The sequence below is a fragment of the Macadamia integrifolia genome, chromosome 8, assembly GCF_013358625.1.
Source record: "Macadamia integrifolia cultivar HAES 741 chromosome 8, SCU_Mint_v3, whole genome shotgun sequence".
NCBI lineage: Eukaryota > Viridiplantae > Streptophyta > Magnoliopsida > Proteales > Proteaceae > Macadamia > Macadamia integrifolia.
Window position 1 is genome coordinate 10,148,021 of NC_056564.1, and position 16,621 is coordinate 10,164,641.

The 16,621-nt window shown below is 38.0% G+C and overlaps 1 protein-coding gene and 1 non-coding gene across 2 annotated transcripts in view; both read right to left on the reverse strand.

Moving 5' to 3' along the window:
- Window positions 1–855, reverse strand: part of LOC122085787 — an 8,407-nt gene extending 7,552 nt beyond the window's left edge. The window contains exons 1-2 of the mRNA XM_042654366.1: window positions 492–855; window positions 218–324 (exon numbers count right to left, since the gene is read on the reverse strand). Of these exons, the coding sequence (XP_042510300.1) occupies window positions 218–282 (65 nt within the window). The 5' untranslated portion in view covers window positions 283–324; window positions 492–855. The remainder of the gene's footprint in view (window positions 1–217; window positions 325–491) is intronic.
- A 5,808-nt stretch (window positions 856–6,663) lies between these two features.
- On the reverse strand, window positions 6,664–6,770 carry LOC122087814. Its single transcript, XR_006142879.1, has one exon. It is a non-coding gene; the product is annotated as a small nucleolar RNA R71 (small nucleolar RNA).
- Window positions 6,771–16,621: the final 9,851 nt, after the last annotated feature.

Genomic DNA, 16,621 nt, shown 5'->3' on the forward strand with positions numbered 1-16,621 from the left:
CCCGACCCCGACCCAAACACAAAAAGAAATTCATTGTTGGAATTGTGCAAAAACGCCGCACCTCTTGCCGGAGTTCACATTACAGAAACGGCCAGAATTTCATGATAAACTAAAGCAAAACTAATGAGAAAAAGAAACCTGACAGAATGGATTTCAACCAACAAAATATGAAAATGCGGGGGCAAATGTAAAAGTACTAAGACAGAAAAAGTCTAACCATAGAAAAGCGGTGCCGCAGAAATCCTCTTGGAGATGGAGGGGAGATCTCCCACCGACGTACATGAGGAAGAATTTCTGCAAATAGCTTATATCCCCCTTGGGCGACTGCAAAAAAATTCATCAGCGATAGTCATTATCATCGCCGTCCCTCCATCACAACTCGCAAAAAACTCCAAAAAACCAAAGAAAATCTTCCAACATAAAAGGTGGAACCTAGAAAACAAGAAGCTCAAGAAAGTAGAAGTCTGAGAAGCTGAGCTCCTCGTGGTTACCTGGACTGATTGTTGATAGAGAAGAAACTTTGAAGGGCAAAGGTTTAACTTCTCTTGCTCTTGTTCTTGTTCTTGTTCTTGTTCTTGTTCTTGTTCTTGATCATCATCATTTGTTTTCTCAGTCTCCCTTCATCAGAGGAAGGAACGGTGACTTCGCAATTTTCTTGTTGTTGGCCTTCGTCTTCGTCGGAACCGCCGTAGAAGGCCCGAGGCTTTCGTCGACGGTGGCTTTGCTTTTTCCCGGGCTTCCCCATTCTCGCTCCAACGTTCACGTCCGCCGCCAAGAGCCACAGTACACACTCGTTCCAAATTCCAAAATGCCCAACCCGACCAATTCACAGTCACGAGCACGGCTGTAAGAGTCTCTGTTTTTGGTCGAAGCACGGTTTTAGGAGTCGGAATTGACGATTCGTGACCGATTCCGAATGAACCATCGGTTTGATTCCCGATACCGTTTTTTTGAAAACCTAGTTTAAGAGACGGAGGCTTGAGTGGGTCAACTGCGCAGCGCGCGTATGTAAATTTTTTAACTTTTTTTTTTTTTTTCTCTTAAAAATCTCAGCCTTTTCTCTCAAGAACGTGGTGTGCGCTTGCTGCTAGGGAAAAAAATTTGATGATTTTGATTGCTGCTCCGGTTGCAGCTATTTACTAATACTGGCAACTAATGAAATGATATAATTCACCTTTCCCTTGGGTTCATAAATACTATAATTTTTGCTACTTTCAAAAACACCATTTCAGATTCCTTCATGGGCTGCCAGCAACCAGCAAAGGTTGCAACTACTTGGTTGCAACCTGAGGAACAACCAAGTTTTGTCTTGTGTTAGGGATGTCAATCGGTAGGGTCAAGTCAGGTGGGCCTGATCCTTGCATCGTGACCTGCAAATTTAAGAAATGAGTCAATATCAATCGATCTTGCGTGGGTTCGATCGGGTTTCGAGCTTTAACCAGGATTCTCCTAATTTGGCCTTAAATGGACTAATGCACCAATAAATCTTTCAACGAACCTTAAACGGTCTTTAATTGCCTTAGATTTAAGAAATTTTAATATATTTTATAAAATCTTCAACAATTTAGAAAGATTCGGGCTTACCCCTTGCACCGTGTATTACGTGTAAGCTCGACACATTTATTAATAGGGTCAATCCAGGTCGAACCATAAACATATCAGGCTTAATGGTCTAGGCCTAAATTGGCACCCCTAATGCACACACAATTTAAAAAGTAGGGCTCGGTGCAACCCACTAGGATGAACACATCCTTCAACAGCATAAGTTATAGGGCATTGAAGTTGATATCCTAGAGGTATGCCTCAATATTAAGACCATCCCTTATTGTTTCAACAATTATGCTAATCTCCTCTACTTTTCAAAATTAATTATATCTAGACCCGCGTACCTGGTCAAGGACCGTTATGTAGCGACTTCAACTAGCCTAATTTTCTTAAAGATGAAAATACTCTTTTTAATGTAGTAAAAATTACATATTCTACCATTTTAATCTTAAGTATCCTTTTCTTCTTCCCCAACTAAAGAACCCTCCCTAGGTGAAGAACATTCGACTTGCAACCTTACCTCTCCTACAATCCTACAGAATGGTCCATATTGGCTTGATTGAAGTGGCATTGGCCATGACTGATCTTGACCTTTTCGATCTCGTTCCACATGTATGGTCCAAGGATAAAATAGCAAAATAAATAAATAAATAAATAAAAAGGGGTAGATCTATTCAATATGATTCGAGCTAGACCATTCTAAAATGGTATTAGAAAGTTTTAGCCTTGACCAATCCTATGACCACTCCCGTGTTTTAGAACCTTGATGTTGCTTGCAACCGAGGCCAAGAGGGGCTTGCAATCCAAGGGGAAAGGGGAGATGGAGGGGACACTTGCAGTTGCTGCCTTGCGATGGCCCCAAGGGTGCTACCTAGTAGTGGCCCCCAAGTTTCTCCCTTGGATTTTTTACAAAGTACCATGGAATCGGTGTGACTTTGTAAAAGATTGGAGTTGGGTGGGAGAAACAATTGAACATGTAGGCCTATAGTAAAATTGACAACTTTGTGGTCGTCTGCTCTATACAAACGGTCCACTAGGGCTGCAACAAGGTCGGTTTGGGTTGGGCTTTTGAAAACCCTACTCGAATTCTGAGGTCCCTTAACTAGGCCCAAGCTTTGTCTAGCCCTAACTCAGGGCTAGAAAAGTCCAGCCTTGACTCCCCCTCAGGGTAGGACTAGGTCAACCATGCTTGGCCTACAATATCTATCAAAAATTCATTACCTAATATGAAATGGAAAGAGGGATAAGAGATCTAACATGTGACTGATCATTAAAGTATCTAACTACTCAGTAACAAATGGGTTAAGAGTGAAGACTAGGAGAGAACAGAGAAGAGCAAGAGTATCTTTGTTATAGGGAAGTGCCCAATTGGGTACAAAAGGTTCAGCGGTTTGGGAGGGAGGCAGAAATCTTTGTTGTGGGAAAGCTCCTGTAACACCCTAGCCCTATAACCTTAGCACAATATTGTCCTCTTTGACCCATTGACTTTAAGGCTTTAAAATATGTTGTGCCATGTTAAAGTGACTAGAGTTTATTAATTAGCCCAACAACTTCCTGCTAGATAATGTGGGACTAAAGTTTATACACTCTCTTTGATTGCCTAAACCCCCTACTACTTGTGTTTTTTGTGGGGACACCTCATCTATCTCCCAAGCAAGTCTGGTACCTTGTCATATTCTTGGGTGTCACAGCTCCCAACTAAGCTCCAAAGGATTGATATGGGTACGAGTGTCAATCGGTCAGGTCGGGCCACGTCAATCATAGTCGGGCTTGGCAGGCCCATGTACTCAGACCACGACCTAGCTATTTAAGGAATGAGTCGTTTCAGTTGGTGTCATGTCGGGCACGATCGATTTTCAGGATTTAATCGAGCTTCTCTTAATCGGGCTAATCAGACTACAATCGGGCCTTAAACAGGGTAATGTACCAATAAAGCCTTAAACGGTCTTTACTTTTCTTAGATTTAAGATTTTTTAATTTATTTTTTCAAATCATCAACAATTTTGAAAAGATAGTACACTTAATTATAGTCAATAATTGATAAAAATATCAATATTTACCCTATTTTATCCAAAAAGTAAATCAAAATACCTATATAAACTGTCGAGCTAAATGTGTCGATCCAAGTCGGGCTTGTAAATGGGTCGGGCCTATCGGGAGGCCCATCGGGCTTACCCCTTGCATCATGTACTACCTATTTATAAACAGGTCGGGCTTAGGTCGACACATTTGTTAATCGGGCCGATCCAAGTCGGGCTATAAACGTGTCAAGCTCTATTGAGCCTACTGGTGCGGGCTTGGAATTGACACCCTAGATGTGGGCATCTTCTTAAATAACTTAGGGAGAAAGAATACTATTCGTATGCGTCCTCTATGATCAAACACAGGACATTGTGAAAAGTAGAGGGGTAGGGGCATTCTTCACAACATCATGTATTAGGGCTTAGAGAATGCAGATGAGTGATGTTAGGAAGTTTTTCTCAACCAAAATTAGAAACCCATTCCCATCTTGAAGGGAAAAAAATGACACATATGGGAGTCGAGAAAACTCTTTCAAGAAAGAGAAACACATGAAATAGAAAACAAGGGAGGTGATGGTACCAGAGAAATTTGAATTTGAGGAATTAAAACTAACAACAATTTTAATGGTGGAAAAAAGCTGGTAATTAATATGCTTCCTAACCACTAAACAAAGTGAAGAATTTCACAAACGGTGAACAAAAGAATATAGAGTAAGAATACAAACTGGGGTTGCTGATGAGCACAATAATGTGTGAAATCTTAGGAATATTAGTGTACATTTTATCCCACTTTGAATGGTTCTACTTTTATTTTTCTTGTTTTTTTTAGTTTCCAAGTCTACAAGAGAAAGTGCTTAAAATGAATCAAGAACCAGTCCAAAGGTGGGACCCACTCATTGGTACCCCATTCTCTCTCCTACAAAATCTTGAAGATTATTTTCTCTCCTTGCCACCTCACAAGATCTTGAAGATGCTATGCAGAGATTCATTTCTGATTTAATCAATATTGCAAGATATTGGTGAATATTGTAAGGAATGAATAGAATTTGTTAATTTTGGAAACAGATTGTCTCTTTCCTCACACAATATCTCAGAGAATGAGGATTTTTACCAAGATTTAATTTAATTTAATTTTTTTTCTTTTCTTAAAGAAGACTTGTAGAAGGAAGGAGACAAAAAAAAAAAAAAAAAAAAACCCTATAAAAGCCCCTTCCTTCCCCCCTCCTATTTTATTATTCCCCTTAGTTTATTTTCTAGTTTATGCTTGGTTTTCTTCTCTCTCTCCCTCTCTCACTCTTTAGTTTTAGTTCTTCTTTATTTTTGCTTTAATCACTTTTGTAATAGTATTTTATGTCAATTAATGCAAGCACTCTTTTATTCTTATTCAGCCTTTTATGTTTATGGTTTATGCAATTGAGTTGTAATTTTAAAGTTATAGTTCTAGGCTTAGATCTAGGTAACAAGATCACGACCCATTGAACATCTTTTTTTTTCAAGATTTGTTTTCTCTAGTACTAAAAATTTCAGATTTGGTTTATTCAAGATCTAGTTTTTAGTACTGGTAGTATCTTAAATCACCAAAACTTTCAAGTTCAAGCATTGATTCAAGTAAGTAGGCTCCTTCAGTAGTCTTCTCTTCTCCCTCTCATTCTCTCTTCTAACTACCTTTTCTTTCTTAATTTAGGATTTTAATTTCAGTTGTTACATTATTGTTATCCCTTTCCCCCAAGGTTTATGGCTAGCGTATGTGTTGGCTCTGCCCTTCCTAGCTATAAAACCATCAATTTATTATTTTTATTTTAATTGTCTCCCTTTCCTTAAAGCCAAGTAGAGTAACCTTTGTAAGAGTGACTCTCTGGTCAAGTAGGGAAGCTCATATTATGATGCATCCCTCAGGCTAAGTAGAGAAACCTACTTGTGAGTCTCTCTCTAGCTTTATCCCCTTTCTTTTACTTTATTTTTGTTTCAGCATTTTTTTCCTTTATTAATTTTTTTCAAATTATGTGGGTTGTTTATTTTTAATTATTTATTTATTTAAATTTAATTGTGTGGTTTGCATCTTTAAATTCTTAGATGATGAATGGTTAGGACGTTATTTTAGATACATATGTTTAGGATGGTAATTAGAATTATACCACAACCATTAATCGGTTCACTTTCGCATTCTTAAAAAAATTAAAAAAATAAAGTGGTTGCTCTCCCTGTGTTCGACTCGTAGCTACACTGATCCGTACACTTGCGATTACATTTTAAATCCCAATAAGTTTTTGGCACCGTTTACGGGGAGACAGTTCCATGTTATTTTTCCCTTTCTTTTGGTATATCGGAGTGTTTTTTTTGCTTTGTTTTGTTTTTCCTTTTCTTTTATTAAATTCCTGAGAAGAACAACTTGCAATAATAGTTGTATCGGTGGAGGTCGTCATGCCTTACAGTATGATAAAGACAGGTTTCGTCTTGTAGCAGTACCTCAGGAATTGACCTGAGCAACCCCGGATCCCTGCCGGTAAGGCAAAAAAAAAAAATCAAAAAAATCAAAAAATCATTAAAAAAGTTTTTCTATCCATTTCTTTTGTGCTTATCTTACTTTAGTTGTGGGTAATTTTTTATTGCATGAGTGTTAGGTGGATATGTAATACTAAGAATCGGTTAGAAAGAAGAGATCTAACAAGTAGTGACCCTCTACATTTTCCCTCTTTAAAACCCGTCAATATGGGAGACCAACAGCAAAACCCTTCACCTAAATCTCTGAAAGATAGGTTCTACCCTAGCTAGAACAACCCAACCTTCCTGCATAGTTCTACCACAAGCCCAAGGCAATAATTTTGAACTCAAATCTCAATACATCACTATGTTGCCCCACTTCTATGGGTTGACCTCTGAGGATGCATACCTATTTCTAAAGAAATTTGAAGAGGTATGTGTTCTAATTAAGATCCAATAGCTTTCTGATGATGCTATTAAGCTTAGGTTTATCACTTTTGCATTGAAAGACCAAGCTAAGAAGTGGTTGTATGGGTTACCCACAAATTCCATAACCTCATGGGAACAATTCACAGTTGTCTTCCTTAAGAAGTTTTTCTCAACTCACAAGACCAATAAGCTTAGAAGTGATATCCTTCATTTTAGGCAAAAGCCTAGTGAGTAATTTTCCAAACTTATGGAGAGATTCAAGGATCTACTCCAAGAATGCCCTCACCATGGCCTAGACCTATGGCATTTATGTCAAATAATTTATAAGGGTATTGATTACTCAACTAAACAAATGATAGAGTCTATGTGCCCTGAGGGATTCACATCCTTTACAGATGAAGGAAAGGCATGAAAATTCTTACTTGACTTAGCTGAGAAAACCCGTGAGTGGGAATCAACCCAAGAGAGTGAAAGAACCATAGGAGGAAAAGGATATTTTGTGGATGGGATAGTAGCCAAGGAAGCACATTTGGATAGCCTAATCAGGAGATTGAAGCTATTGTTCTTAGAGAGCCATCATCAATCCATTTAGTTCAGATTTGTGCTCGGCGCCAGTCCCCTGGACATCTCATAGAAGAATGCTCCAACACCTCTAGGGGCACTTCTAATGATAGTGTTAATGCCTTATACCAGAATAATCCATATAGTAACACCTACAATCCAGGATGGAGAAATCACCCAAATTTCTCTTGGAATCAGGGCAGTAGGGCCTTCCAATTTTCATAATCAAGGTCAACCTGGACTCCAAAGGCCTCCCTTTGTACAACAATCTTTTTTCCAAAATACTTGTCCTAGGTCAAATTTAGGACCTCAAGCTAGTTTTTCTAGGGCCCCTCTCCTATCATCTTATCAGCAACCCCCTGGGTTTACCAACACTGGAGAGGCAAGTAGAATAAGTGACTTAGAAAAAAATATGGTCCTCCTCATGACAAGCCATCAAAATCTTAAGAGATAACTCATTCAAGTTATCTCAATTATGCGTGAGAGGGAGAAATGAACTTTACCCAGTCAACCAAAGCCTAACCCTAGGCATCATCAGCCTGTTAGTTCACAAACACCAACAAATGCACCACTGAATATAGTACAAGGTCAGACCCAACAAGGGCCCTCCAACCAATGTAATATTGTTTATGCCCTTAGGAGTGGTAGAGAGTATCAACAGAGCGTTCTTAAATCTTCCCCATCTATTACTCCTATAAACTCTCCTTCAGTTGAGGACACAAGTGTGCCACTTGTTCTAGGTTTGTCTGATGAACCTAAAGATTCTTTTGAAACTAAAGATGATTTGGTTGAGGAAACAAAAGATGATTATTTTGAAAAAGGGTAGTCCTTATGTTCATCCTATCTCATTTCCTAATCGTTTCATACACAAAAAGAATACTGCTTCCATGGATAAAATTTTAGAAGTCTTCAAAAAGGTAGAAGTGAACATCTCTCTTTTGGATGCCATATCCCAGATCCCTGCCTATGCAAAAGTACTAAAAGATTTGTGTACTCACAAATGTATCACTAGTGTGCCCAAAAAGGCATTCTTGGCAGGTAACATTAGTTCCATAATTGCTCAGCCTATAACAACCAAGTATAAGGATCTAGGGAGCCCTTAAGCAACACCTACATTGAGCACGCCTTATTTGACCTTGGCGTAAGTGTGAATCTTTTACCTTACCATGTGTACAAGCAATTTGGATTGGGAGAATTAAAAGCCACTGGAACTACTCTTCAGTTGGCAAATAGGTCTGTTAAGATTCCTAAAGGGATGGTCGAGGATGTCTTACTAAAGGTGAAAAAATTTATTTTCCCTGTTGGCTTCATTGTGTTAGATACCAAGCCCTTCTCAACTAAGGATGAAATCCCAATAATTTTAGGAAGACCATTCTTGGCTACCAGTAATGCATTAATCAACTGCCGAAATGGTTTTCTAAGATTATCTTATGGTAATCAAACTATTGAGTTTAACATGTTTAGGATAGGCAAGCAGCCACATATGGAAGAAGAGATCAATATGCTTGAGGATTTTTTGAAATTTTCTGATGACTTAGTTATCAACTTTGATATTGATTTTGATTCAAAATTTCAAGAGTGTATGGATGAGTTGGATGATGATAGTGAAAATCTCTTTTCTGAAGTCTTGAGTCTTCACACATCTGTGAAGCCCTTAGGACCCCTTTCCAATTCCATTCCCAAACCTTCCATAGTTGAGCCCCCTAAGCTAGATCTTAAGGAGTTACCATCTAATTTGAGGTATGCTTTCCTAGGGACTGACCAGACTCTTTTTGTAATAATTTCTTCAAATTTGACTTCTAGCCAGGAAGTGAAGTTACTTAAAGTGTTAAAAGATAATAAGGAAGCCCTAAGTTGGACATGACTGATATTAAGGGTATAAGCCCTTCTATTGTGCAACATCATATACATCTTATAAAGGATTCCAAACCATCCACGGAACCCCAAAGAAGAGCTAACCCAATAATGATGGAAGTCATTAAGAAAGAGATACTAAAGTGCTTGGATCATGAAATAATTTATCCTATTTCTGACAGCCAACGGGTAAGCCCAGTTCACGTAGTGCCTAAGAAGTCTGGTGTGATTATAGTTTCTAATGCCAATAATAAACTAATTTCAACCCATGTCCAATCAAGGTGGAGAGTGTGCATAGATTACAGGAAACTTAATGTGGCAACCTGGAAGGATCACTTTCCATTGCCATTCATTAACCAGATGTTAGAGAGGTTAGCTGGACATGAATACTATTGCTTTCTTGATGGATATTCTGGCTATAACCAGATTCCAATTGCTTTAGAGGACCAACATAAGACCACTTTTACATTCCCATATGGAACATTTGCATACAGGCGTATGCCCTTTGGGCTTTGCAATGCCCTGCTATGTTCTAACGATGCATGATGAGCATCTTTTCTGATATGATCGAAAAATTCTTAGAAGTATTTATGGATGACTTTTCAATTCATGGGAATTCCTATTCTGAATGTCTTCATCATCTTTCTCTAATTTTGAAAAGGTGCATATCTATGAATTTGGTTTTGAATTGGGAGAAATATTATTTCATGGTTAAATTGGTATTATTTTAGGCCATGTAATATCCAAGGAGGGAATTAAGGTAGATAGAGCCAAAGTGAATTTAATTGATAATTTACCACCTCCTCAATCTGTTAAGGACGTCCGGTCTTTTCTAGGGCATACGGGCTTCTATAGAAGGTTTATTAAGAACTTTAGTCAGTTAGCCCAACCTCTCACTTCATTACTTGCCAAAGATCAAACTTTTAAGTTTTCTAAAGAGTGCTTAGAATCCTTCAAACAACTTAAGAAAGAGTTGACCAATGCACCCATTGTTCAACCACCTGTTTAGACTGAATCTTTTGAACTAATGTGTGATGCTTCGGATTTTACCATAGGAGCGGTTTTGGGTCAAAGGATCAATAAGTTACCCACTGTCATTTACTATGATAGTAGGACCTTAAATGATGCACAACTCAATTATACAACCATTGAAAAAGAATTTTTAGCGGTTGTGTTTGCATTAGAAAAGTTTCGGTCTTACTTAGTTGGTTCACATGTGGTGGTGTATACTGATCATTCTTCTTTCAGATACTTAGTTCAGAAGAAGGATGCCAAATCCCATCTTATTAGGTGGGTTTTACTTTTGCAAGAGTTTGATTTAGAAATTAGGGATAAAAAAGGAGTTGAAATCTAGTTGCAGACCATTTATCCCTGCTTCCCAATTCCTTGACTGTCGATTCTCCAGTCAATGAGAACTTTCCAGATGAACAGTTATTTGCAGTGTCCAGTGAACCATGGTTTGCTGACATTGTCAACTTCTTAGTTTCATGTGTGACTCTGGATCACTGGTCCACCCAAGATAAGTATAGGTTTCATTCCCAAGTTAAGCATTTTTTCTAGGATGATCCTTATTTGTTTAAGATATGTCCGGATCAGATTATCCGACGATGTGTTCCTGATCATAGGCAACATTCTATTCTCTCTTTTTGTCATGATCATGCATGTGGTGGGTACTTTGGACCTAAGAAGACTGCCGCAAAGGTTCTCCAATGCAGATTTTATTGGCCCACTCTTCTTAGAGATGCTTTTGATTTTTGCAAGGCTTGTCCCGTCTACCATTCTTTTGGCCGTATCAATAAGAGGAACATGATGCCCCTCAACCCTATTTTAGTAGTTGAGATCTTTGATGTATGGGGCATCGATTTTCTGGGACCATTCCCTAATTCCTTTGAGAATTTATACATACTTTTGGCCGTTGATTATGTTTCTAAATGGATAGAGGCCAAACCTTGTAAAACTAATGACCACAAAGTAGTGGTCTAGTTTCTAAAAGAGAACACTTTTTTCCGCTTTGGTGCACCACGTGCAATAATTAGTGATAGGGGTATTCATTTTTGTAATCGGCTTTTTAACTACCCCTTATCACCCCCAAACTAGTGGCCAAGTGGAGGTGTCTAATAGGCAGATCAAACAAATCTTGGAGAAAACTATTAATCCCAACCGTAAGGATTGGTCCCTTCGGCTCATTGATTCCTTGTGGGCCCATCGGACTGCATTGAAGACCGACCTTAGTCAGTCTCCCTATCGTTTGGTGTATGAAAAAGCTTGTCACTTACCAGTTGAGTTGGAGCATAAGGCCTTTTGGGCCATTAAGAAACTCAACTTTGATTTGTCTGATGCAGGAATCCATCGTAGGCTCTAACTATCTGAGTTGGAGGAACTTAGGAATGAAGCCTATGAAAATTTTAGAATTTACAAGGAAAAGACCAAAGCTTTCCATGATAAGCACATTCTGCGTAAATCTTTTGCAATTGGTGATAAGGTCTTATTGTACAACTCTTAATTGCATCTTTTCCCTAGTAAGCTTAGATCCCGATGGGATGGCCTATTTATTATCCATAATGTATATCCCCATGGGGCTGTGGAGATTCTGAATCTAGGAACCAAGGTAATTTCAAAAGTTAATGGTCAGCGTTTAAAACCATTCCTTGAATTTCCTAATACTGGTAGTGAAGAGGTCATGGATATCCAGGAACCTCTTTACACTGATGACTAACTTTTAATAAGGTATGACCCCCTTGCATTGTCTTCATTTTTAATTCTTTCCATGCATTGAGGACATTGCATGACTTAAGTGTGGGGGAGGGAAACCAGTTTCTGCTTTTTCCACTTTGTTTTATTTATTTTTCTTTTTCTTTTTTTATTTTAGCTTGATAAAGGATGAAGTTCTACTTTGGCTTTTGGCTAATGATCATACCATTCGGTTGCTTCATTAATGTGCAAAATAAAAATTTTGACTAAGGTACCCATTTTGAACTTATAAAAACCCTATTGAGAAAAAAGAAACAAGCATGTGTCTTGAGATAGAACTTTCTTTTGAAAAATAAGAGACCCCTGTTTTATGGTGTTGGACAATGCATAAATTGAGCGACCCGATTCACCAAAATCTTATATCCGAACGGGTTAAGGTAAGGTACTAAAGTGCACCAACCACTCTTCGGCACTCAGTTCCACTGGATAAGGGATTTCCCAAATTTGCAACAAGGGGAGTAGTTGCAATTGGCGTATGAACATGCTTAGCTCCTTCCATATCAGTGGATTGAAGAAGGTCTGATACATATTTATGCTGACATAAGAATAAACTATTAGATGTTCACGAAACCTCAACTCCGAAAAAATAGTTAAGATCTCCCAATTCTTTCAAAGCAAAATCTCGAGACAAAGCTTTAACAAGAGCAGAAATGGTTGAGAGAATTCCCTGTAACGACTAGGTCGTCCATATAGATTAGGAAATAGCTGGTAACAGTTGCAGACTGCAATATAAAGAGAGACGTGTCCGTTTTGGTGATCGGAATCCCTGTGAGAGGAGAAAAGTACTGAGTTTGATGTACCTGGCCCTTAGCACCTGCTTAAGACCGTAAAGTGATTTTCGTAGGAGACAGACATGATCAAGTTTTGAGGCATCAATGAATCCCGACAGCTGATCCATGTATATGTTTCAGTCAGGTCTCTGTGAAGAAATGCATTGTGCACATCAAATTGCTTAAGCACCCAGTTGTGCATGAAGGCAAGGGATAGATTACTCTTATAGTTGTAACTTTGATGACTGGGCTGAAGGTTTCTTGATAATCTTGATAGAAAACAAATACAGAACGATTCATGAAGATCGATAAGCATGCACGACAAACACTATAAAATACACGTTTTAGGCATACCTGAATCCATGGTTGAGGAATAAGAACTCCTCAACGTCTTCTTGTATGCTCCTTATACAACTCGATCAATGTTGGTCTGGTCTACCCTCTTTCCCTTTTGCTTTTGATTGTTAGCTTCACTTAATGGGTCAGTGATAACTATATATAGGGGTGAAGGTAGGGACCAACCCTGCAATAAAATTAGGGTTTCCTCCCCATTAAGGAAACAATACTTTAGGTCCACACATGGTAATAAATATTTCATACCATTAAGGTGTGCTAATAGAATCTAATATCTCCATAGAGATCACTTACCAATAATATTGGATTCTTTCTGCTTACTCCATCTTTAGTCAACACCACTAAATCGGTTTTAGAAACAAATCTTTGACTATGCTAGCCCACCTAATAGGAAATCTTACAATCTCCCACTTGGGCAGCATATGTCACAAGTTTTAGATTTTAAAATTTATTTAAAACGACTTTTCGGTTTAGATAAACTGAATGTGGCCACAAACAAAACAGTGTCGAATGGAGTGCACCTTAAACCAAATGCCTTGGTCCAAATGAGAATTACAAACACCCAACCGTATTGATCATCACATCTAAAGCGATATGAGACCACACACGTCAAAGTGCTCATAACATCACCGACTTGGGCTGAACAGTATGAAAGTGTGGTATGGAAATAACATGCAATAGTGATCATTATGTTTATTTCCAAATTGGTCCTGGCTCGAAAACCAAATGAGCCCTATGAGACAGATACCGAAGGTCTCATTAACTACAAGCGTCTCCCAAACGCTTAAGCTTCAATCAAAGAAGCTCATTGGGACTGGATCCGGATGTCCCACAACACTAGCACTAGACCTCAATCAAACGAGGCTTTACTAGTGACTGGATGTATGTATATTGACTGGAACCTCAGATACCGAATGAGGTAAATACACCACATATAACCTCAATTTTCTGTAGGAGGCAAATAGATAAGTGTATACACATAAACAAATGGCCATAAAAAATGCATATATATATATATATATATATTCTTGAGAACAATAATAATGCAATAAAACTGAAAGTTAAATGCAAACATATTGAGCAAAACTCCCACTAATAAAATGCATCAAAAGAACTAACAAGTCCCATATTAGTGACATGCTCTTGAAAAACTTTTGGAGTCAAGCCCTTAGTAAGAGGATCTGCAATCATGTTTTCTGTAGCAATCTGCTCCATTGTAATCTGTGACTCTTGAACTTTCTCTCTGACCAAAAAATACTTAATGTCAATGTGTTTAGAGCCTGAAGTACTTTTACTGTTATGAGAGAAACGTACCGCAGTGGAGTTGTCACAGAACATCCTCAATGGTTTAGATATAGAGTCAACAATCTGTAGCCCTGAGATAAAATTCCTTAACCATAAAGCTTGAATAGTGGCTTCATAACACGCCACATACTCAGCTTGCATAGTAGAAGATGCAGTGAGTGTCTGCTTGACACTCTTCCAAGATATAGCCCCACCTGCCATCACAAAAACATATCCAGAAGTAGACTTGAGGTCATCTAGGCATCCAGCAAAATCTGCGTCAGTGTAACCAACTACATCAAGTGAATCGGTTCTTCTATAAGTAAGCATAAAATCCTTAGTGCCCTGCAAATATCTCATGACTTTCTTAGCAACTATCCAATGCGCTTCACCAGGGTTGCTCAAATATCTCCCAAGTACACTAATAATACAGGCAATGTCAGGCCGTGTGATGAGCACATTTATGTGTGAAATCTAGGGTAGTAAAACATACATTTTACATATTTAGAATGGAGCTACCTTGGGTTTTACTCTCTTTTTGCAGGTTTTATATTTTCAAGGCCTTAAGGACTATCGGGAGCCATATCTTCAATTTTACACGTAAAGAGGTCCTATTTCTTTCCATGGTTGCGAAGAGGACGAAATTCTGAGCAAGATGGACGTGTTCAATTAAAAGTACACATTCGTTTGGTCACCCGTACAAATGATTATTCTTTTTCGGGTCAGAAAAAGAATAATGGATTAGAACTGAACCGAGATGCAGAACCAGCCCGTTTGCAATGTCCCAGAGGTACAAGGAATACTCCAAATGCCAACAAGGATCGATGGACCATATCTTTAAGTGATTAAAGATTTGTTTTTGGTAACAATAACTACCTAGCTTAGTTGGTGAGCTATGGTGTACAAAATTTTCTTGCTCACCAAGAGGTCTCAAGTTCGAATCTTATGGTTGTTTTTTTTAGAAGATTTTGTTGAAGATTTTCTGCTTTAGAAGCAAGCAAAATCGTGGAAGGGTGCACAAGAAAAAAAGAAAAAAAAAGAAAGCAAAATCGTGGAAGCAAGAAGAGAAGAAAAAAAAAAGGAAAGAGAAAAAAAATGGGAGAACCAAAAATTGTCCAAATCTTCTCTCTCCTCCACATCATCACCAAAGATTGTCCAAATCACACAAAGGAAGAAAAAAAAAGTCGTCCCTAGGAGAGAGAAAAAAAAAGAAGAAAAATAAATTAGAAGAAAAAGGAAAGAAAATAAGCAAAAAATTTTAGGAAATTTCTCAAAATTTATTTCTCTCTTCTCTCTCCTCCATCTTAGCACTTTTGGACTCAAAAGATCTCACAATCAATTGTGGGTTTTTCTCTTTTAGGAAAGAGAAAATTGTTACCCTACCTCTCCATTCCCTATAAATACAACTCATGTAAGAGGAGGAGACACAATTCATTCTTCTTCTAGTTTTTTTAGTTGCTCTCTCTTTCTCTTGCTCTCTCTTTAGTTTTAGTTCTTCTCTATTTTTGCTTTAATCACTTTTGTAATAGTTTTTTTTATTTCAATTAATGCAAGTACTCTTTTATTTTTATTCAGTTCTTTTTATGTTTATGATTTATGCAATTGAGTTGTAATTTTTTAAGTTATAGTTCTAGGCTTAGATCTAGGTGACAAGATCATGAGCCGTGGAGCAATTTTTTTTTCAAGTTCAAGCATTGATTCAAGTAAGTAGGCTCCTTCAGTAGTCTTCTCCCCCCCCTCTCATTCCTTCTTCTGACTACCCTTTCTTTCTTAATTTAGGATTTTTATTTTCAGTCGTTACATTATTGCTATCCCTCTCCCCCAAGGTTCATGGCTAGTGTATGTGTTGGCTTTGCCCCTCCTGGCCATAGAACCATCAATTTATTGCTTTTATTTTAATTGTCTCCCTTTCCCTAAAGCCAAGTAGAGAAACCCTTGTAAGAGTAACTCTCTGGTCAAGTAGGGAAGCTCATATTATGATGCATCCCTCGGGCTAAGTAGAGAAACCTGCTTGTGAGTCTCTCTCTAGCTTTATCCCCTTTCTTTTACTTTATTTTTATTTCAGCATTTTTTTCCTTTATTATTATTTTTTTTTAATTGCGTGGGTTGTTTACTTTTAGTTATTTATTTATTTTATTTTTAATTGTGTGGCTTGCATCTTTAAATTCTTAGATGACGAATGGTTAGGACGTTATTTTTAGGACGGTAATTAGAATTAGATTACAACCATTAATCAGTTCACTTTCGCATTATTAAAAGAAATAAAAAATAAGGTGGTTGCTCTCCCTGTGTTCGACCCGTAGCTACACTGATTCGTACGCTTGCGGTTACATTTTAAATCTCAAACAAGTTTTTGGCGCCGTTGCCGGGGAGACAGTTCCATGTTATTTTTCACTTTCTTTTGGTAAATCGGAGTGCTTTGTTTGCTTTGTTTTATATTTTTCCTTTTCTTTTATTGAATTCCTGAGAAGAACAACTTGCAATAATAGTTGTATCAGTGGATGTCGCCATGCCTCACAGTATGATAAAGACAGGTTTCGCCCTGTAGCAGTACCTCAGGAATTGACCTGA